This window comes from Carassius gibelio, chromosome B13, assembly GCF_023724105.1.
Source record: "Carassius gibelio isolate Cgi1373 ecotype wild population from Czech Republic chromosome B13, carGib1.2-hapl.c, whole genome shotgun sequence".
Classification (NCBI taxonomy): Eukaryota; Metazoa; Chordata; class Actinopteri; order Cypriniformes; family Cyprinidae; genus Carassius; species Carassius gibelio.
This window is the reverse complement of record NC_068408.1, coordinates 28421144-28445649: the sequence shown is the minus strand read 5'-3', so window position 1 is coordinate 28445649 and position 24506 is coordinate 28421144. Positions and strand designations below refer to the sequence as shown.

General features: G+C 36.7%; 1 protein-coding gene across 2 annotated transcripts in view; it reads right to left on the bottom strand.

The window, feature by feature from the left end:
• LOC127970069 (exportin-5) overlaps nt 1-24506 on the bottom strand; it is a 173632-nt gene that overhangs the window by 126664 nt on the left and 22462 nt on the right. For both annotated transcript variants that reach the window (XM_052572303.1, XM_052572304.1), the window contains exon 7: nt 18107-18292. In XM_052572303.1, coding sequence (XP_052428263.1) covers nt 18107-18292 — 186 coding nt within the window. The remainder of the gene's footprint in view (nt 1-18106; nt 18293-24506) is intronic.

Here is a 24506-nt window from a genome sequence, read left to right as displayed (position 1 = left end):
CATCATCACACAACTCCAACCTTTTTATTAAGTTTGCAGATGACACGACTGTGGTGGGTCTCATTAGCAACAAAGAGAAGACCATCTACAGGAGCAAGGTGAGCTGCCTGGCCGGGTGGTGCAGTGACAACATCTCTCTCTCTGAATGTGGAGAAAATGAAGGAGATTGTTGTTGACTTCAGGAGAGCACACACTCAGCACGCTCCTCTGACCATCAACTGTGGAGAGAGTGAGCAGCCCCACCCCCCATCATGTACACCTTCTACAGAGGCACCATCGAGAGCATCCTGTCGAGCTGCATCACTGTGTGGTATGGCGCCTGCAATGCGTCCTGCCAAAAGACTCTGCAACGCATAGTGAGAGCAGCGGAGAAGATCGGTCTCTCTCCCCTACCTCCAGCACATTTACGGAACACGTCTCACTCGCAAAGCCCTCTGCCGCAAAGACCAGCAGACTGAAGGACAGCTTTATCCACCAGGCTGTCAGGAAGCTGAACTCACTCCCGAATTTGCCCCCTTCCCCTCTTCTGCCCCAGGCACCACTGAACTATGAGAGTTCTGAGAGTAACGCAATTACGAATCTCTGTATGTATTTGTGTACGTATGTGGAAGAATTGACAATAAAGCAGACTTGATTAAGATGCTTTATGCAAAGACAAAATCCGCAATACTTTCCAATCTAGATAAATCGGACTATGTTCCTCTTTATCGTGGGATAAGGCAATGGTGTTGCCTTAGTCTTTATTTAATCTGGCTCTAGAGCCTTTTGGCTATAAACATTCGGCATCATTCTTCAATTAGTGGCATTACAATAGAGTCTGTAGAGACTAGACTTTTCCAGATGATTGCTATTATTCTTTAAAAATGCTGTTTATTCTTTACTTGATTCTGTCTCTAACTGGCCGTGTTAATGCTATAAAAATGGTGGCCCTTCCAATATTTTTATATTTGTTTCAGAATTTACCAATTTATCTTACAAAATCTTTCTTTAGAAATCTAGACCATCGACTTGTACACAGATTGTCACTTTTCATCCTTTGATAATCTTCTGAGTAAATATCATCTTATTCACTTTCTTTTTTTTCGTTACTTGCAGATTTGGCATTATGTTCAACAGACGTATTCTGATTATATGATTCACCAGGGAGAGCATTGTTTCTATAATCTAGTGCGACAAGCCCCAGACTCTCGGCATATGGTTTCACAATTCGTCTCCCTGTTCTCTACACAGGTCATAACATCTTCTGACTATCTTAGGGTAGCCTAGGAAAAGGATGCTGGTATCAGATTATCTGATAACATCTGGTCTAAAATGTATCTTGAAGAGAATACATAGCTGTACCATCAATGCAAGACTTTAATTCAGTTCAAAATAGTACATAGACTGCATTATTCTAAAACCAGACTCCACAATGTTCTCATGACTCATGTTGTTTATTTGTTTGTTGTTATAAAACTAATAAAAACATAATATAGAAAAAAAAAAAAAACACACAGAGTACCTCAATACCATGGTAAAAATATAACTATATGGTTTCTAGATATTTGTATGAAAAACAGTAGTCTTAATACATTTAGAATAAATGCCCAACCGATAAGGTTTAATTACAAAAAACAATAATTGTATTCCTTACTCTTTTCATACATTTAATATACATCTACATTTATAACATTCGATATGAATACCCTGGCACAATACCATGGTACTGCTAAATCCATGGTAAATGATGGTAATTTGTGGACTGAAAGCCTTCTGACTGTATCATTACGCAGTGTTTCTCTTGTTTGTCAGCGCTGTTTCATCTGGCATTAAACTAGTTTAAATCAATGAGTCATTTGTGTTTTTTACTGAATTCAAGCACTTCACACTGGATCTCTCAGACCTGTTTAGTGCTCGCATGACTGAGACTTTAGTGAGTAAACTCTTTTGCTCATGTAAGCTTGCGCTGCAGTTTAAAATTTGAGCAGAGTGGTTAATGCAAAGTCATGTCACTCGGCAGCCATCTTTGAAATGCCTCTCGGGCATGCAAGTGCAACTCCTATCTTCAAAACATGAAAACATCAAAATCTTAAAAATCTATTTCTAACCTATTTGAAATTTAATCGTATTTACCAAAAAAAAAAAATCTTACAACAACTGTCAAAAACGTTGTTACTTTTGCTCGTAATAAAAAGCTTATTTTCAGGCTAGATCAGCCAGTGCACATGCACAGGCCTAAGAGCATCTCTCAAAACCTGAGCCGCCAAGTTTATATAGCAACCGGGACTTTAACAGCAGCTGCAGTGATGCATTAACTTTACAGTTTAGTGATTGGTCTTTAATTCAGAAGAAGGGCTTCCTGTTTTTGAGCATGATAATTGTTATCTATTGATAATGTAAAAATCTAAAATATGTTTTAGTACTAAAAATTTAAATAATAAAAAGCACAGACTAATTAAGTAAAAAGACTATTTTGATTACCCCATTACACTTTACAGTTAGTGCTATCTTACAAATACACTTACTTGGAGGTTTAAAATTCTACATATGTAACATTTATTGTACAACTACAAATATTTCAGCAAAACATATTTTAGCCAGAGTTACTGCACTTCTATTTCATTGAGCTCTGTCTGTTTGGCACTTATGTGCATGGTGGCACTCCTAAATCAAGTCTGTGGAGGTCAAATGCACTTCTGACAGCAAAATGGAAATATTTCTATGACTTTTTTTTACATTTACAGGTGGAGAATATACATGTGAAATGTAAGTTATGCATTGAGGAAAATAGCACCTCTCAAACACATTAAACAGTGCATCTCTGCAACAGTGCAGCCTTTCTATTATTAAATATGACGGGGCAAACGCGAGCCATTTTGAACTGAAACTATAAACTACAGTATAGGCTACTAGAAGATATAAAATGCAGAAATTATTTAAATGCAAAAAAAAAATGCTCTAATTGGTTGTAACTTTTTCTGTTGCTTGTTTTGAATACTTTGTTTAGACAGAGGCATCAATGGATTTTTTGCGTAGTTTAGAGTGGCAAATCGTACCAGCGTACTTTGAGGTCAAAATGCATTGACATTATGCAATTTACGTGTTTACAGTAGGAAATTTACAAAATATCTTCATAGAACATGATCTTTATTTAATATACTAATGATTTTTGGCATAAAATAAAAATCGATAATTTTGACCATACAATGTTTTTTTTGGCTATTGCTGAAAACATACCACAGTGACTTAAGACTGGTTTTGTGGTCCAGGGTCACATATATATTTGCACATATTGCAAATGTATTTAGAGGCTTCGATTTGATGTAATTTTAGTAACAGCCTCTATCTGTTAGCTTAGCCCTAATTTGATATGGAACTCAACGTGCTGATTTGATTCTACTTTGACAAACAAATTGTCTATATGAGTTGTCTATTTGTTGCTATTTTTGGTTATCTGATAATCTAATTTAAGCAAATTGAATATAATAATGATAACGTTTGAGTCTTTTTCAGATATAAGTCTCGGAGCTGTGCCTCCCATGTCCGGTTGTAGACTGTGTATTAGGCTACTTTCTTATTTAATTGTATTATTTATTTTAATGTTTTTCAGGCTGCATATTCACTGGAAGGGCTAAAATAATGTTTTGTTAATAGATGTTCAAGCCACATTTATTCATTTTTTGAACCTGGAGATTTGGTTTGATCCTCACACAGCACATGGTGTGGCACATCAATTATAACTATAAAAAAATAATTAATAAAAGTGATAATATTATTGCACTTTTACTTTTTAATAAAATAAACTAAATAAAGTGTGATAATACTATTTTATTTTAAAATAAAAAGGGAGCATAAAATAGAAAAAAAATTTTATAGTAAACTTTATAAAATGCAAAACAAATTGAATTATTATTATTATTATTATTATTATTATTATTATTATTATTATTATTATTATCATCATCATCATTATTTTATCCTTAATTATTATTTAAACTTATTTTAATTTTTAAACTTAAAATCAGCAAGCCTTTATTTTGGCAGGTTGCCTGCAAGCAAGCATATGTGCTTCTGGGTTTAGCGTTGCCGACTGTAGAACTTCAGTGAATAATAAGTCAGAGTTTTGCATTAATTTTAGCCTAGATTTATGTTTTCAGTTTTAATAGCAATCAAATCAGTTGATCTAACATGGTAATTGTGCATTAACAGCTATAAACTATGTCTATATGCAAACGCGCCACTTTTGAGCTAATTTCCTCAGTGCATATACACTCAATCTGGCCACTTTATTAGGTACACCTTGCTAGTACCGGGTTGGACCCCCTTTTGCCTTCAAAACTGCCTTAATTTTTCATGGCATAGATTATACCATGCATTACACAGAGGCGCCCTCGAGATCACTTGAATTTCTGATAATGAAATACCTTAAAGTGTTAGTGCACCCAAAAATCAAAATTATGTCATTAATAACTCCCTCATGTCGTTCCAAACCCTTGAGACCTCCGATCATCTTCGGAACACAGTTTAAGATATTTTAGATTTAGTCTGAGAGCTCTCAGTCCCTCCATTGAAACTGTGTATATGGTATACTGTCCATGTCCAGAAAGGTAATAAAAACATCATCAAAGTAGTCCATGTGACTTTAGAGGGTCAGTTAGAATTTTTTGAAGCATCAAAAACACATTTTGGTCCAAAAATAGCAAAAACTACTACTTTATTCAGCGTTGTCTTCTCTTCCAGGTCCGCTGTGAGCGCGTTCACTGCAGTGTATGATATCCGGTTTGCGAACAAATCTTTTTAATTCTTTTTAATCTTTTTAAAACAAACCAATATCCTGGATTAATTCATTTACTCAAACAGTACACTCAAGAGCCAGATAACGAACAAATGATTGACTCGTTCACAAGTCAAGAACCGGTTGCATAGGTTTTCAGATCACCAGTTGTTCTTTCGGACAGTTCAATTAAATAAACCGGTTGAAGAAAACAGTTCAACGGTTCTTTTGCGCTCTACGTAATGGCATCATTGGCGATGATTGCCCTTGATTCAAGCCTTCGGTTTACCCGCGCTCATAACATTAGCACATAATCAGTTCAGAATCAATTACCAAAAGAATCAGTTCAGTTCAGACGCTCTGTGTGTCAGTCTGCTTCACATTGAATCACACATGCGCAGTTATCATCAGCTATTCGGTTCTCGAATCGGATGAGTCCGACAGAAACAGCTCTTGACTCGTGAACGAGTGAATCTTTTGTTCGTTGTCTGGCTTGGCGTTCATCTTCAGTTCTCTCTTCACACCAGTTCAGTCAGTATACTGTTTGAGTAAATTAATTACTCCGGGATATTGGTTTGTTTTAACTACCTTAACAAAGGAGTGTCAGCCACATTAAAAAAGTTAACAGCTTAAGTCATTTGTGGATTAATGGTTATTGGAGACGCAAACTGCTCTCAGACTAAACAGAAATATCTTAAACTGTGTTCCAAAGATAATCGGAGGTCTCACAGGTTTGGAACGACATGAGAGTGAGTTATTAATGACATAATTTAGATTTTGGGGTGAACTAACCCTTTAAAATTGGGTGTCTCGCATTCATGAAAACTATATCAGAAGAAAGCCTGAAAAGTCTACTTTTGAATGAACCAATTCAAAATAAAAGCAAATACTACCTCATTGTGTAATCTGTGAAGGTTGCATTTTTCTCTAAAGGCGCGTTCATGTGGAGAGAGTCAAACCATGAATTGCAGCTGACAAGAAACATTTGTTTACTTAAACATCAGTTTATTAGTAAATAATTAAAATGACTTTCACAATTATTAGGCTACTCCTGCCTGTGCTTTGTGGTTTAACTTAATGTGTGGGCTTAGGCACAGAAAACATTAAGGGCCCTATTTTAACGATCTAAATGCAACGTGTAAAGCACATGGTGCAGGTGCACTCAGAGTGTGTCCAAATCCACTTATGCTATTTTAATGACTGAAAAACAGTTGGCGCACCCGGGCGCATGGTCTAAACCGGTTTTCCCTATTCTCTTAATGAGTAATGGGTGTTTTTTGGGCAAAACATGCAATAAACCAATCAGAGTCTCATCTTCCATTCCCTTTAAGAGCCAGTTGCACTCGTGCCATGATGGATTTGCTATTTACATGGCGGAATTTGGCAAGCGCAAAGAGAGAACACGTCTCCAAGATGAAACGGAGCTGCTAGTGTGCGATAAATAGTCTAATTCTGATACATGCGATGACTATCAATTATGAAATGTAGTCATTTATATATATATATATATATATATTGCATTGCAATCCTTTAATTTTTAATATCTGGCATGTTTGTGTGCTGCTGTGCATCCCTGTGTTTAATAAGCAGCGTGTACACACGTTGTGGACCAGTCTATACTAACACACACTTTAAATAACAAAGAAAAAACATTGTGCCAGACTTCAGACCAGGTTTGAGTTGGTCTATGGCCCAGTCTATTTTCTGCTCATTAAAATAGCATTTCACCAGTAAGGTGCCTGAACACAACTCTTTTTTTTTAGACCAGCACGCCCATGGGTGCAAAAATGAGCGCAATAATTAAACGGCGTGGCACTGGATCGGAAAATCCGGATGGTGCCGGACTGAAACTAGCAAACACACTTGCACAATGCGCCTTGCATCGCATTGCGCCGGGTGTATTATAGGGCCATAAGGCTCATTATGGATTAGACTTTTAATTTAATATAAACGTGCGATGTTGAATAATGACTTAAATGAATGACTACTAGTAACTAAAAACAATTGGTGGGCAGTCCTATTAAATTATTTCTAGAAAACTTTGTTAAAGGTTTTTTATATATATTTTATGTGTGTTTGCATAAATTCTGCTTTCAGAACAGTCTGTAATGTAGAGATGACACATCCTTAACATTGATTTTTCCTCTGAAACAGGAAAATGACAATTGAAATAAAATTGATAGGCGTATAATATTTTTTGATATTGGTCAACCCTTCTCCATTCTGCAGATATTGTTACTACTGGATTGTGCATTGTAAATCAGTCTTCAAAATATGTTGTCTCACAAAAACTCTTTTTGTCAAGTCCGTAATGTACAGTGATGCATTGCTGCCACACACAATTATTTTTCCCCTTATGTCGTAATAACAAGATAATAATTTTAACGACATCTTTTCTCATTACAGCGACATCTTTTCTCGTAATAACAAAATGTTTTTGTTATTACGAGAAAAGCGGAGGATTCCGCTTGGTCTTAAAGCCTTCCAAAAAACAGACCGAATTCAGTTCAGATGGAGGGGGTTGGGTTTTATGGGGGTAGTTATGTATGGCTTGTGGGGGTTGAGATAAAGGAGTGAATCTCTTGCTCTTTCATATGCACAGTGTCTTATGAGGGTTTCAAACTTGCTGGGCAGGTTCAACTGATCAGAGGTTTCTGATTCAGATTTACGATAATCACATGTGCTGCGCAAATCTTGCACACATTTTACACACCTGCATTTAAATGCAGCTGCATTTTATTAAAATGAAACTATTATATGAAAGCAAGTTACTTGACTGTGTAATTTACATCAGTTTGAAGGAAAATCGGTTTTCTTTTTAACATCAACTAGCTCCTAAAATAGGCTACTACTTTTAATGCCCCGATGAAAAGTAAACCTACATTTCTTTTGAATAATAAAACACATAACTCATAATAATATAAATAATACTGCACACCTTTTAAATGTGTCAAATCTAAAATAAGGTTTAATACCATGTAGCTTAGAGAAAATATTAGCACAGGCTCAGGTTTGACATTCTTCTTGAATTCGTTCTAAAAGATGCATAACTTCATAAGTAACAAACTTTCATCTGTGAATATTAAATACATAAAATATTTTAACTATAGTGTTTTTCTTTCATTTTTCCTGACGGAAGCGGTCAAATGTAACACATCTGCGAGGCAAAACTGACGTCTATTTGCGAAAATGTGGTTTGATGCACTTGTTTGATAACTTGTGGTTAAAGCGCCACTCAGCGGTCAAAATCTGAAAATGCTCTATATACATATATATATACACACAGTACAGACCAAAAGTTTGGAAACATTACTATTCTAAATGTTTTTGAAAGAAGCTTCTTGTTCATCAAGCCTGCATTTATTTGATCAAAAATACAGAAAAAAACAGTAATATTGTGAAATATTACAACTTAAAATAGTTCTATATTTGAATATACTTAAAAAAATATATATTTATTATTTATTATGAATTTATTTTATTAATATTATATATTTATTAATAATTTATAATTTATTATGAATTTTCAGCATCATTACTCTAGCCTTCAGTGTCACATGTAACATCCAGTCTAATCCACATGATCATTTAGAAATCATTCTAATATTCTGATTTATTATGAGTGTTGAAAACAGTTCTGCTGTCTAATATATTTGATGAATGAAAGGTTAAAAAGAACTGCATTAATTCAAAATAAAATAAATTTAAATAATATATATTATAATAATATATTTTCTTTACTATCACTTTATATCAATTTAACACATCCTTGCTGAATAAAAGTATTGATTTTATTTAAAAAGAAAAAAATATATATTACTGACCCCAAATTACTGACCAGTAGTGTATATTATTACAAAATATTTAGATTTTAAAAACATAGCTTCATTTTTTTTTTACTTTTTTAGTATCCTAAAAAAGTATCACATGTTCTGAAAAAATATTAAGCAGCAGAACTGTTTCCAACTTTGATAATGAATCATCATATTAGAATGATTTCTAAAGGATCATGTGATAATGATCCTAAAAATTCAGCTTTGCATCTCAGAAATAAATGATGATTTAAAGTATATTAAATTTAAAAACAATTTTAAATTGTAATATCACAATATTACATTTTTTTTCTGTATTTCTGATCAAATAAATGCAGACTTGATGAGCAGAAGAAACTTCTTTCAAAAACATTAAAAATAGTAATGTTTCCAAACTTTTGGTCTGTACTGTATATAGACACACACACACACACACACACACACATATATATAATATAAAAAAAAAACAACTGATATGAAAACCATTACAGTACCAGATCAATAAGCAGTATCATCAAGAGTAGTAATAAATTTAAAACCTTAAAAGAAGCATTGCGTAGGTTCTGAAATTTCTAGCCGTTACTGACACCATTGGCTGTTAGAGGAACTGCAGCCAGTCTCACGCTCGTTCTCAGTGTGCAGAGGAGCACGCTCTTTTTTTTTTTTTTTTTTTTTTACTTCGAGTAGTGTCCGTGGGTGTCTGAATTTTGCTGGAGGCTGGTCGCTTCTTTCCATCCGCAGAGTCCATTTGAAAACACTATTGCTGCTGCTTACTATAATGGCTGGCGTGCCATACTGTTGTAAGCCTGTTGGGGGTGGTGTTGGCGCAGTGGATAAGACACATATCTTTGGTGTGAGAGACCCAGGTTTTTTTAAGTAAAAACCTCCACATAGCTTCTTTAACGATGTACAGTGGGTACGGAAAGTATTCAGACCCCCTTAAATTTTTCACTCTTTGTTATATTGCAGCAATTTGCTAAAATCATTTAAGTTCATTTTTTTCCTCAATGTACACACAGCACCCCATATTGACAGAAAAACATAGAATTTGTTGACATTTTTGCACATTAAAAAAGAAAAACTTAAATATCACATGGTCCTAAGTGTTCAGACCCTTTGCTCAGTATTTAATAGAAGCACCCTTTTGATCTAATACAGCAATGAGTCTTTTGGGGAAAGATGCAACAACTTTTTCACACCTGAATTTGGGGATCCTCTGCCATTCCTCATTGCAGATCCTCTCCAGTTCGGTCTGGTTGGATGGTACAGTACAGTCAGGGAGTTGTTGTGAAGCCACCCGTTCATTATTTTAGCTGTGTGCTTAAGGTCATTGTCTTGCTGGAAGTTGAACCTTCGACACAGTCTGAGGTCGTGAGCACTTTGTAGAAGGTTTTCGTCCAGGATATCCCTGTACTTGGCCGCATTCATCTTTCCCTCGATTGCAACTAGTCGTCCTGTCCCTGCAGCTGAAAAGCACCCCCACAGCATGATGCTGCCACCACCATGCTTCACTGTTAGGACTGTATTAGACCGGTGATTAGCAGTGCCTGGTTTTCTCCACACATACCGCTAAGAATTAAGGACAAAAAGTTCTATGTTGGTCTCATCTGACCAGAGTCCTTCAAGTGTTTTTTTTTTTATAGCAAACTCCATGCAGGCAAACTCCATGTGTCTAGCACTGAGGAGAGGCTTCCGTCTGGCCACTCTGCCATAAAACCCAGACTGATGGAGGGCTGCAGTGAAAGTTGACTTTCTACAACTTTCTCCCATCTCCCGACTGCATCTCTGGAGCTCAGCCACAGTGATCTTTGTTTTGTTTTTTTTCTCTCTCTCTCACCAAGGCTCTTCTCCCCAGATATCTCAGTTTGGTCAGACGGCCAGCTCTAGGAAGGGTTCTGGTCGTCCCAAACATCTTCCATTTAAGGATTATGGAGGCCACTTGTGCTCTTAGGAACCTTAAGTGCAGCCTTAATTTTTTTTTTCTATCCTTGGCCAGATTGGTGCGTTGCCACAATTCTGTCTCTGAGCTCTTAAAGCAGTTCCTTTGACCTCATGGTTCTCATTTGCTCTGACAAGCACTGTGAGCTGTAAGTTCTTATATAGACAGGTGTGTTGCTTTCCTAATCAAGTCCAATCAGTATAATCAAACACAGCCTGACTCAAATGAAGGTGTAGAACCATCTCAAGGATGGTCAGAAGAAATAGACAGCACCTGAGTTAAATATATGAGTGTCACAACAAAGGGTCTGATACACCGTGTTATATTTTAGTTTTTCTCTTTTAATAAATCAGCAAAAATGTCAACAACTGTGTACATTAATGAGGAAAAAAAATAACTTAAACTGTCACACTAGGGACATGTTTTAACCGCTCTATTTATTACACTGTTAATTGGTCAGGGTATATACAGCAATCCTTAAGTTAAATTTACTACTTTTTAATACCTTTTTCACTACCTTCAGAATATTTTTTAAAACCATCAAGACACTGAATTGCAAGTGTTAATCAGCGACCTTTCTATTATTTACACAGATTTTGACATATATAACATACAAAAAATAATAGATTTAGAGACTGATGTTGACAGCATATTGCACATTTATTTCACTTAGTAAATAAAAATAAAACAAATACCATAAAATGTGCAATGGTTAAAATGGATAGACCGAACAATAAGCCTGCCTGTTAGTGTTGTCACGGTACCAATATTTCAGTATTCGGTACCGATACCAGTGAAAATCCACGGTTCTCGGTACCAATTTCGGTACCAAAGCAAAACACAAAAATTTGCTAATAAAAAAAAAATAACTTTTTAGCACTAAAAATAAAACCAATGCCATTCTTTATACTTATTTAGAATTGTGTTTAAAGTTTTTCTACAAGTTATATAATTATGAAAAACAGTAAACAAGTTTCACCCAAATTTAATTTGTCTTTTAATTTATCAAATTTAAACACATTTAATGTTTGGTAAATAAAGGGGAATGGCTATTAAAATTAAAACATGGGAGAAATATTGAGATTTATTTTTTTTTTTAAATAAAGTTTTTTATTTTTTTGCAACAGTGGTAGCAGTATCACATACGTTTTACTAAATAATAGTAATATTTCTAGCACAATGCCCTTATGTAAAAAATTTCTTTTAGGCCTAATGAATGCATATTTTTGTCATTTTGAAATTTCTATTTGCGCATTAGCTCCGCCCACTACCGGAGAAACCGGTAGGCTATGTCTTCTGCTTTTTCGAAAATGAATATGAATAATTCTAAATGAACTCCATTATTTTGACAGGAGAAGACAACAGATGCTGAAATTAATGCAAGCGTCATGTGCTTCAGTCTATGAAGTAAACAAACCCGCACGTCTCTGCCATTCATTAATTCACACAGAGACGCGCAGAACACGGATTCATATTTCAAACAACTTTTGCGGCTTAACATTTACAGATACTGGTCCATATGGAGATTTGATTTGATTAATTTATGCTTTCACAAATTCCATGACTGTCCATATTAAAATGTAAGTTTCATTTTCATGACTGGATTTTGAGATTCCGTACTCGTTTTCTGCTTCGCGGAAATCATAGCGCTGTATGCGTCAAGAACCGGGTTTGAACGGGACCTCGGTACTACCGGTCGTTAACCCAGCTATTAGAAAACTTGCATTTGTCCATGAAGACGACGATGGTTGTCCAGTCGTTGAAGATATGCCTTGAAGCAAGTCTAAAATAAAACGTAAGCCAGCCACTTCTGTTGAGCGCGAAGTGTTCTGAGATGATGCCGAACGACCACTGAATATGACGTCAGCATCAAACATACAGTGAGACGGAGACGGAAGATCTTTGATTATGTGCCCAGATATGCTAAAGCCCATATAAACGAACTAACACGAACGCAGATAGAATTTCAATCAGAATAAGACACCTGATAGTCTGGAAAAAATAATACCTAATTTGGAAAAAAATAATACCTCTGAGACCACATTTAACACTTTTAATGGCCTTAAATTTGACCATTTTGATTTATCACTTTTTAATACTTTTTAAAACCCCGCGGACACCCTGTTGGTTTATATGTTCTTAAGTCCATTTTATGCCTCTTATCCACTTTAGAGTGTATGTCTTTAAGAACTGACTGGTTGGGCTGTCATGTGATTAGTAACCTGACAGGAAGCAATAACCCCATAAAAAGAGCAGCATGGCAAACAAACAAGGAGGCCATTAACAGGTTCCACTCACACCCTGACTGTTGAGTTACTTTTATTGGATTTAAATGGTAAATGGACTGCATTTATATAGCGCTTTCAACAGACCACATGGCCATCCAAAGCGCTTTACAATTTGCCTCACATTCACCCATTCACACAGTCATTCATACACCGACGGCGATGTCAGCCATGCAAGGCGCCATCCAGCTCGTCAGGAGCAGCTGGGGTTAGGTGTCTTGCTCAAGGACACCTCGACACTTGGTCAGGTGGAGCCGGGGATCGAACCACCAACCTTCCGGTTTGCAGACAACCTACATGAACCACTGAGCCACTGCCGCCCCATTTTATTGGATTTACTTTTCCAGACACTTGCCACTTGGATTTCACTCAGATTCTATTGTGTATATACACTTCTGGACACTCACATTCGGACTTAATAACAGACAGGGATTCATGGACTGTTTTTAGGGTATATACAAAATACCTATATTTTTGAGTCTACCTGCTTTTATTGTGTTATTTAAAAGTCTTTTATTGTGAACCTTTAATTACACCAATCTTATTAACCGTATTTCTGTTTTTATGTCATATTTTACACGTTTTAACTCACACAGAAAAGTCATTCCCCATTTTAATTTTAGTAACCCAGCCTGCTGGGCATTACAATGATACCAAAGAATATAGAATAGCCAAGACATGTCACTCGTATAGTTTTGAATGGGGATATATGCAACACTCAATATGGCCACTTAATCGCAGGAGGCCCTGCCTTCTGAGTGAAAGAGCCAATTACTTATCGTAAAGTCAGCACGTCACTGCAGCTGCCGTTAGAATTCCCAGTTGCTATAGAAACAGTAAGCGCTCTGAGACGTGCTGCTCTTAGGACTGCACATGCACACTGGCTGATCTAGCCTGAGAAATAAGCTTTTCATAATGCTACTGGAGTAAAAGTAACATCTATGACACACAGTTGTGGTCAGATTTCTTTGGTGATTTCAAATATGAAATTTAACCTGTTAACCAGCACCCCCCATTATGAGACTCACAGCTGAAAGTGCCCTACCTAACTTAAAATTGTGTTACATAAGGTGTCTTTGGAAAGAAGACCTTTTGGGCTTTACTTTATTTTTTTTATTTATTTGATATAAAAATACATTAAATCATTCCTGGAGCAATCTAGAAAAGTAATGGGTTGAAAGTTGCATGTCTCACCAGTTTCTATTTCAAATCTGAAGATGATGCCATGGAAAAAACGAGATTCCTGCAACCATTTTTCTGATACTATGTCTGCCCCCCCCACCCCTAAAATATAAACAAATATTTACCACCTGTATTGAAGGGTTCTGCAAACTATTTTAGTCATAAGGAGCAAACGACAGACACAGTGGGTGTGGCGTAAGGCCTCGGAGAGGCTTTTATTAACAGAAAATAAAACAAGAGGGAATAAGTATCCAAAGGGGGAGAGTGTCCAAAACAAACATGGGATCTGGTGTCCTTGTCATGCTGCGGGGTTCGTGTGGGTCAGGCAGTGTTCTGGAAGGAAGGGTCCAGGTAAGGGGTGAAGCCCGGCGGGCACACGCGCTCCCCTCTTCGGTCCAGGGCGCGAGGGGCAGCGGCGGCTTCTAGCTCAAGCATCCTTCTCGCTGGCCGCAGCGCTTGACGGGAAACGACGGCCTGGCATCCTGGCCGGATGGCCGTATAAACGGGTGAGATTCTCATATGGACCACGGGTCCGGCAGCTCACGTCTCTGGTGAGTTTCATTTCATCTATTCGTAAACACTGACACGCGCAAATAAAGAACGTAGTTATACATAGACTGTATAAGGCTTAGATACACGCTGCCTTAAAACATGTCTCCTCTCGCTCAACCAAGATATTAAGCAAGATATTGTATCTTTTTGCACCTTTCTATTTATAATCTTTTCTGTTCTCATCTTTTGACGTGCAGTGTGAATGTTCTGATCTGGTAACATGGGCTCGAAAAAAAAGGCTACAAATCACAAAGTGTGTGAACCTGTAGTCTGTTCTTTTTTCTCGCGCTCCACTCAGACACGCTGCATTCTGATAGCATACAGAGGTCGGGCCACGGAAAATTGTGCTATAAAGCAATTTAAAAATTGCACACACTCAAATCGTGATTTTATTACGATTTCGCTTAATCGCACAGTCCTAATCCAGGTGCGGGTTAAAAGGTTAATCCTTAGCTTGGAAAACAGGTTTGGAGAATTTTAAGTTTCCACATTCAAAGAGATAGGAGCTGCACTTGGATGCCCAAGAGGTGTTTCAAAGATGACCGCTGAGTAGGGGTTGAACGACCAGTGATTTTTTTTAAGTTGACTTTTATGTGTTGAAAGTCGAGACGAAGTCGACTAGTCGCTGATGACGTCATTAATGAACATAAGCTTGGAGATGTAAAATAATAAATAAAAAAAACCTTGTGACAGCACTGCCCACATGGTAATTGCTTCTTTAACAAATAATTAGAATTTTATCAGTTCTTTTGTCTTTGGGTCGTTGTATTTCTCACATATTTCTGCTCATTTTAAATCAGATACAGATAAAGCAAAAATTACATTCAGGAAAGATTCATATGAACACATTAGTGAGAGTGATTGCGTGTGTCAATGAATTCTACCTGGCAGCGTCTCTCTACTAGTGAAGCTGTGGGATTTAGTTATTAAGAAATAAATTATAGAACTTTTCGGTTTCCAAGGTATTTTATTGAGAAATCACAGAACAGCGCTGACACTACATTTCTGCACTGAAAGATTCAGTGCAGCAATACATTAGATTAGAACAACGATTAACTTACGTGTACAATAAACTGTTTAGAATGTTAGAATTAGAATTAGTTCAATTTCGAGGGTCCTGTAATATAATCACACATGCACACTAACCTAACCCTAACCTAATACCTAGATACCCATCCCTAAGTATATGTGAATGTGACTCCAATGACCGCAATGACTTGCAGATATACAGGTGATGGTCATAGAATTAGAATATCATCAAAAAGTTGATTTCACTAATTCCATTCAATAAGTGAAACTTCTATATTATATTTATTCATTACACACAGACTGATATATTTCAAATGTTTATTTCTTTTAATTTTGATGTTTATAACAACTAAGGAAAATCCCAAATTCAGTATCTCAGAAAATTAAAATATTGTGAAAAGGTTAGATATTGAAGACACCTGGTGCCACCTTCTAATCAGTTAATTAACTCAAAATCAGTTCTGTAGGCTACACATTAATGGGGAAGACTGCGGACTTGACAGTTGTCCAAAAGACGACCATTGACACCTTGCACAAGCAGGGCAAGACACAAAAGGTCATTCCAAAAGAGGCTGGCTGTTCACAGATCTCTGTGTCCAAGCACATTAATAGAGAGGCAAAGGGAAGGAAAAGATGGGATATAAAAAAAAGTGTACAAGCAATAGGGATAACTGCACCCTGGAGAGGATTGTGAAACAAAACAAATTCACATAGAGTGGACTTCAGCTGGAGTGAGTGCTTCAAGAACCACTACACAAAGATATATACAAGACATGGGTATCAGCTGTTTGATTCCTTGTGTAAAGCCACTTTTGAATAACAGACAGTGTCAGAAGCGTCTTGCTTCAAAAAGGACTGGACTGCTGCTGAGTTGTCCAAAGTTATGTGCTCTGATGAAAGTAAATTTTTTGAGTGGTGTTAGCACAGTGGATAAGACACATGCCTTTGGTGTGAGAGACCCGGGTTCGAATCCACTGGGAGACACCAATGTGTCCCTGAGCAACACTTAAACCCTAGTTGCTCCAGAGGCATGCAACCTCTGACATATATAGCAACTGTAAGTTGCTTTGGAAAAAAGCGTCAGCTAAATGAATAAATGTAAATTTTGCATTTCCTTTGCATATCAGGGTCCCAGAGTCTGGAGAAAGACTATGGTATCCCTGTTCTTAATTGGCCAGCAAACTTGCCTGACCTTAACCCAATAGAAAATCTATGGGGTATTGGGAAGAGGAAGATGCGATATGCCAGACCCAACAATGCAGAAGAGCTGAAGGCCACTATCAGAGCAATCTGGGCTCTCATAACACCTGAGCACTGCCACAGACTGATCGACTCTGTGCCATGCCGCATTGCTGCAGTAATTCAGGAAAAAGGAGCCCCAACTAAGTACTGAGTGCTGTACATGCTCATACTTTTCATTTTTATACTTTTTAGTTGGCCTAGATTTCAAAAAATCCTTTCTTTGTATTGGTCTTAATTTATATTCTAATTTTCTGAGATACTGAATTTGGGATTTTCCTTGTTGTGAAAGTGACATTCAGCCAAGTATGGTGACCCATACTCAGAATTTGTGCTCTGCATTTAACCCATCCGAAGTGCACACACACAGAGCAGTGAACACACACACACTGTGAACACACACTCGGGAGCAGTGGGCAGCCATTTATGCTGCGGCGCCCGGGGAGCAGTTGGGGGTTTGATGCCTTGCTCAAGGGCACCTAAGTCGTAGTATTGAAGGTGGAGAGAGCACTGTACATGCACTGTACATGCCCAGGGGAGTCCTTGTTGTCGGTTATACAATACAGACCAAAAGTTTGGACACACCTTCTCATTCAAAGAGTTTTCTTTATTTTCATGACTATGAAAATTGTAGAGTCACACTGAAGGCATCAAGGGCTATTTGACCAAGAAGGAGAGTGATGGGGTGCTGCACCAGATGACCACAGTCACCGGACCTGAACCCAATCGAGATGGTTTAGGGGTGAGCTGGACCGCAGACAGAAGGCAAAAGGGCCAACAAGTGCTAAGCATCTCTCGGGGAACTCCTTCAAGACCATGTTGGAAGACCATTTCAGGTGACTACCTCTTGAAGCTCATCAAGAGAATGCCAAGAGTGTGCAAAGCAGTAATCAAAGCAAAAGGTCGCTACTTTGAAGAACCTAGAATATTACATTTTCAGTTGTTTCACACTTTTTTGTTATGTATATAATTCCATATATCATTCCACATGTGTTAATTCATAGTCTTGATGCCTTCAGTGTGAATCTACAATTTTCATAGTCATGAAAATAAAGAAAACTCTTTGAATGAGAAGGTGTGTCCAAACTTTTGGTCTGTACTGTATATCAGTCTGTGTGTAATGAATAAATATAATATACAAGTTTCACTTTTTGAATGGAATTAATTAAATCAACTTTTTAATGATATTCTAATTATATGACTAGCACCTGTATAAATAAAATAAAAATAAGCAAAAACAAACAAAAACAAAATAAGGAATATTAAGGGAAAAAGAAGCTGAAGCAAGTTTTATGATGTAAATGCTGTCACTTACTTTCCTACTAATGGCAATTAGTAGACACTCTGCAGCCTCCAGTTGAAGCTCAGGTTCGCTCAGCAACAGACATAAGATCTCCAAAAGATGGCAGTTATCATTGGTGATGTGGACCAGAGCAACCCAATCAATGTAGCCAGCCAGAGTATTTAGAGCGGATACACCAACTCGCCAGTGAGCTTTTGCCTGAAGAAAAAGAAAGAAAAAAAAAAAGCTAATTTAATCTGGCAAATATTATTAGGCAGAGCAGAATAGGAAAATGTACCAGGGGGAAAATAAATAAAAATAAATTGGCCAAAATATAACAGCCTTTGATACTTTTTAGCATTTTAACATTACGTTGCACTTGGAAATTTAAATGGTATATTTGTATATATTGTGGATTATTTCCTCCAGGACTTCTATTTTAAAACTGTGATCTCAAGGAATGATGATGCAGCACGGCTAAGAAAGAGTACAGATTTTTTTTTACATTTATGTGCATGTGTGTAAACCGACTAACGGACAATTTATACAGTAGGTGTACAACCAGAATGGGTAAATCACACCACGTGTACCTTCAAGTCAGTCGCGTGTTAAAATAATTAGCGAAACTACCGCCAGGTGGCGGAAAGGGACTGATTGCGAACTAAATGTAATTGTAAAATGTTGGTTTGTAAACTGAAATGAAAGGACTAAGTTAAACAACAATAACATTATAATTATTTTTTTTACTGTAGAAACTGTATATTCTATCGCCCTACACCAACTCCCCACCTAACCTCAAAACTCATTTTGAAAAATGGGGACATGGGTTATGTCCTCATAAGTCACCCTCTCCTTGTAATACCAGTGTTATACCCATGTCATTATACAAAGTTGTGTCCTGACACCCAGAAACATTCAAAAAATATTCACAACAACATTCACATAAACATGCCCACACACAAAGCTAATGTTTTAATTTCGGTTCATTCTTGGTTAAAAAAAATCTTCAGGTTACATATGCAGAGCAAATGAGAATGGTCCAGCATTTAGAAATAATTCTAATTAACTGTTATTATTCTAGATTTTTCAAACTGCTAACACTTTGCATTTTAGAATTATGCCTTTACTGTGTGACCAAAAATGGAGTATTTTCAGTTTCAGCTGTTTGATCGCGCTGGAGCCTCACATGCACATATTCACTGGAAACAGCACAGCTGTTCACCGAGCCATTAAACGCGAGCAGCAGTCCACTGGCAAATATTTGCTCATTATGATTTTTTCGTCAATATTGAAACATGTTTGAACTACAAAGCCTATTTTACCTCATGAATAATAGTTAAGCTTCAAATGGGCAACATCACGAATATGGAAACATTTGGATTTCTCCCGAATGAGAGATCCTAACCTTACCTTTCGATTTAAATTATTAATAAATTATTTGTTGTTTGTTTATAGCTAAGCCTATATTCTATAACTGCAATTATGTTTATCCATTAGAATTATATATTTTTTATTTCTTGTTCTTTTCTGATAAATTTGTTAAATTTAAAGGATTTGTTGTAAAGTGGGGAACTTAAAATATTCTGTTGGCACATTATAACATTATTAGGCCTGCCGTTATTATTTCTGAATATAATAAAATGCAACTTATACATGACTTATTTTTTTCCCCTTTCACACACTATTGTTTAGCGTGTTTAAAAAAACAAACAAAAAACATGTAGCAAATGAAAATAGGCGATTAATTGGTTAAAATTTGTTGCTGTGGGTTAACAAATTTAACTAACTTGAAATGGAAAATAAGGGCTAATTGAGATTATTTATAACGTTTATTCCTGTTTGTTGCTGCCGTGTGTATTGTGTTTGAGGTCAGTCACGTTATTTTTTTTATCAACTATTTTTTATCTTAAAAATCTATTTTATACAACACCACTTTCGTTTCTATAACATATCCTACAACAAAAACAAATCAGAATGCCTTATCACTAGTTTTATTTTGATTTCCCGGATCCGCTATTTAGCTTATAGCGGTTAGCATTTCCAGCATGGTAGCAGCAAATCCCACTTGCATTGCTAATACTCTATTCACACATATTACCATTGCTTTACTCACTGTTACTTGCTTTAAATGCAGATTTATGTCTACCTTTGATTGTAGGTGAGGACACCGAATGCAGCTCGAGCTGTAGGCCGTGGAGAAGCAGATTCGCGACCTAGAGTTGAGGCAGGCCCAGCTGAGAGTGCGGAGAGCCGCGCTGTGTGTCAATCAGACATCCGATTGGTCCTTCGCCTTGTCAATCATTAGAGTGTCATAACCGGACACCGCCACATCGTGTCACATGCTTCCGAATAATAAACCCGCGATTACGATAGAAAAAATTGGTATGAGATTTTCTTGAGATCTGGGGTGTTTTTTATACAAAAATTGAAAATGTACATCTGAAATGCTAACTTGTGCAGCGATGTAAAAGGCTATAAATAGCGTATTTTTACAACCGTAAACGACCAAATTCCACCCCTGATCGCTAAAGGAAGTTATTATAAACACTCGAACGGGGTTTAAAGTGAGTTTTGAGTAAAAGTGTACTAATAATTTCATAAATTGTCTGATGTAGCTTGATGCTAACGTTAGCTCTAATGCTACTTAATAGGTGCATTTCTTCATAATGCATTTCTGTCACGTAATTCACGTAAGGTCGTAAGAAAATTTTTTGTTGTATTTTTAATGGTAAGACTTTTGATAAATAAGGGCTAAATGCATACTGAGATTAAAGCGAGATTGCAGCTTTGTGTCCTTGTAAAGCCTGAAAAACCACAATAAAGGCTAATAAAGGTGGAATAAAAACAATAGAATAATGAAAGAATAATGCAGATAATGTGTCATACCTGGCAGAGGTGTGAAAGATTTGATTGGTGAGAACAATAGAACCATAAATCTTGGAGTTTTCAAAGCCAACACACATACAAAACACAGGAGTGTTTACATATGAGATCTTACAGAGATAACAAGCGCCATAAATCAATCGGATTAGCCTTCTCTAAGAACATACATGACATGGTCTTAGAAAATATTTCATAAAATTTACAGTTTTACAGATTCGATTATGATATTTTTAATGAAGTTTTGGAAGACTCGTGGCTTAAACTCATATCCGACATCAACAATTTTAAAATACATTTAAATATATGTTTTTAATATTTTTATTTTTGTTTTTTATGTTTGAGCTTATATATCTCTGATATCATAACAGTCATTCAGTGGTTCAGATTCCTGAACAGTAAACTTTGAAGTGTCAGCTTTGTGAACAAATGTTGATTATGTATCTAGTCAGAAAGAATCATGAGCAGAAACTTTTATTTTGGGTATGTCATTTCTGTCTCCATGCTAAAAATGGGGGCTGACTGGCAGTGTTGGGAACGTTACTTTAAAAAAGTAATTATAGTTACTCACTACTTGTTCCAAAAAGTAACTGAGTTAATAACTGAATTGCTCTATAATAAAAGTAACTCGTTATCAGGGAAAGTAACTATTTGCTTTACTGTAAAAAAAAAAAAGAAAAAAAAAAAGAAAAAAAAAAGTTGCTACATGTCAGAGAATTTGTACTTTTTTTTTTTTTTTGCAGTTTTCACAAGTCAGTTGAAATGAGTAGAACAGACAGGTGTTCGTACATAACTTTCTATATTTATCGCACATCAACAGACAGCAAGAGTTTTATCCTGCATTTCAAGTATTATCTTTGTAAGAAAAGTGTTTTTGGCCACTTTGTAGATGCGTGTCACACATTACATGTACACATTACATGCACGTTCTTGCCTTTGACCACAATTAATTTGAAGTAGTGCTTATATCTTCACCTTGAAAATGCCAACTTTTCATCGGATTGCTCCTGACTCGCCATCTCTGCTGCGGATCTCTGTGTAGCTGTTGCATGTGTGTGTGTGTGTGTGTGTGTGTGTGTGTGTGTTTGGAGCCGCTTGCACAGCCGCGTGTGCCGGCATGTGTGTAAAAACACTGGCTCTGACTGGCTACCATGAAACACATGACTCTGCCTTAGCCAATCAAAACCGTCACAACCGTCTCGTCATTAACCCACCTGCTCACTCGCTGTGTGAGCCAGGGGTGCGTTCGGATTGCATATAGTTTATTAAATCAATGCATAGTAACGCACCACATTTAACGTTCAGTAACGTTAACGGCGTTGTAACGACGGGAAAAGTAACTAGTTAGATTACCCCGTTACTGAAAAAATAACGCCGTTCTTTTAAACAATTATTCCAAACACTGCTGACCGATAAGGATAAAGCTTGGCTTATTGAATATCAGTTCCCTTTCTATGAAAGCACTTTTTGTAAATATGATCACTGATCATAATCTAGATGTGCTTTGTTTGACAGAAACCTGGCTTAGACCTGATGATTACATTATTTTAAATGAGTCTACCCCCAAGATTACAGTTATAAACATGAGCTGTGTCAAAAGGCAAAGGGAGAGGTGTTGCTTCAATTTATAAGAATATTTTCAGGATTTCTCAGAGGGTAGGCTTCAAGTTTTACTTGTTTGAAGTAATGGTGCTTCATATAACATTATCCAGAGAAACAAATGTTAATGATAAATCCCCTGTGTGTTTGTACTGGCTACTGTATACAGACCACCAGGGCACCATAGACACTATATTAAAGTGTTTGCTGATTTTACATCCGAGTTAGTTCTTGCTACAGATTAAGTTTAAATAATTGGTTATTTTAATATCCATGTTGATAATGAAAAAGACGCATTGGAATCGGCATTTATAGACATTCTGAACTCTATTGGGGTTAAACAACACGTCTCAGGACCTACTCGTTGTCGAAATCATACTCTAGATTTAATACTGTCACATGGAATTGATGTTGATGATGTTGGAATTATGCAGCCAAGTGACGATATCTCAGATCATTACTTAGTTTTGTGCAAACTTCATATAGCCAAAATTGTAAATTCTACTTCTTGTTACAAGTATGGTAGAATCATCACTTCTAACCACTAAAGACTGCTTTGTAAGTAATCTTCGTGATGTATCCGAATTCCTTAGCATATCCAAAACCTCAGAACAACTTGATGTAACAAAAACTATGGACTCTTTCTTTTCTAGCATTTTAAATACAGTTGCTCCTTTCTGATTAACGGTTAAGGAAAACAGTCTGACACCATGGCATAATGAACACACTCGCACCCTAAAGAGAGCGGCCTGGAAAATGGAGCCAAAAGGAGAAAAACAAAACTAGAGGTATTTCGTATTGCTTGGCGGGAAAGTAACCTATCCTACAGAAAAGCATTAAAGGGGGGGTGAAATGCTCGTTTTCACTCAATATCCTGTTAATCTTGAGTACCTATAGAGTAGTACTGCATCCTTCATAACTCCAAAAAGTCTTTATTTTTATTATATTTATAAGAGAAAGATAGTCTGTACCGATTTTTCCCGGAAAAACACGAGCGCCTAGAGGCGTGACGTGTGGGCGGAGTTAAAGAATCACGAGCGCCAGTAGGCTTTTGAGTTGAGAGCATGTGGAAGCTGTGACACAGATCCAGAGGCTGAAATTTAACAAGAGCAGCATCAGCAAAGGCGGTATGCTATGTGGTATGTACTGAAACTGTATATATTTGCTTAGCGGTTTTGAATTGTATGCAGAATTGTATAAACTTGTTAAATCATCTAAACCAACAACATATTAGACCCTATAACATCTAAGCTCCTAAAAGAGGTGAAAAGAGGTCATAGATCCTCTTCTGACTATTATTAATTCCTCATTGTCATTAGTTTATGTCCCCAAAACCTTCAAACTGGCTGTTATTAAGCTTCATATCACAAAACCACAACTTGACCCCAAAGAACTAGTTAATTATAGACCAATCTTGAATCTCCCTTTTCTGTCCAAGATACTAGAAAAGGTAGTATCCTCACAATTATATTCCTTCTTAGAGAAAAATGGTATCAGTGAGGATTTCCAGTCAGGATTTAGAACATATCGTAGTACTGAGACTTCTCTCCTTAGAGTTACAAATGACCTGCTCTTATCATCTGATCATGGTTGTATCTCTCTATTAGTGCTGTTGGATCTTAGTGCTACATTCGACACTATTGACCACAACATTCTTTTGCATAGACTAGAACACCCTGTTGGCATTAAATGGAAGTGCATTAGCATGGTTTAAATCGTACTTGTATGACCGCCATCAATTCGTAGCAGTGAATGAACAGGTATCATATCGATCACAAGTGCAGTATGGAGTACCTCTAGGCTCAGTACTAGGGCCGCCACTCTTCACGCGTTTACATGTTACCCTTGGGAAATATCAGGAAACATGGTGTTAGCTTTCACTGTTATGCTGATGATATTCAGCTCTATATTTCTTTGCGGCCCGGTGAAACACACCAACTTGAAAAACTAATGG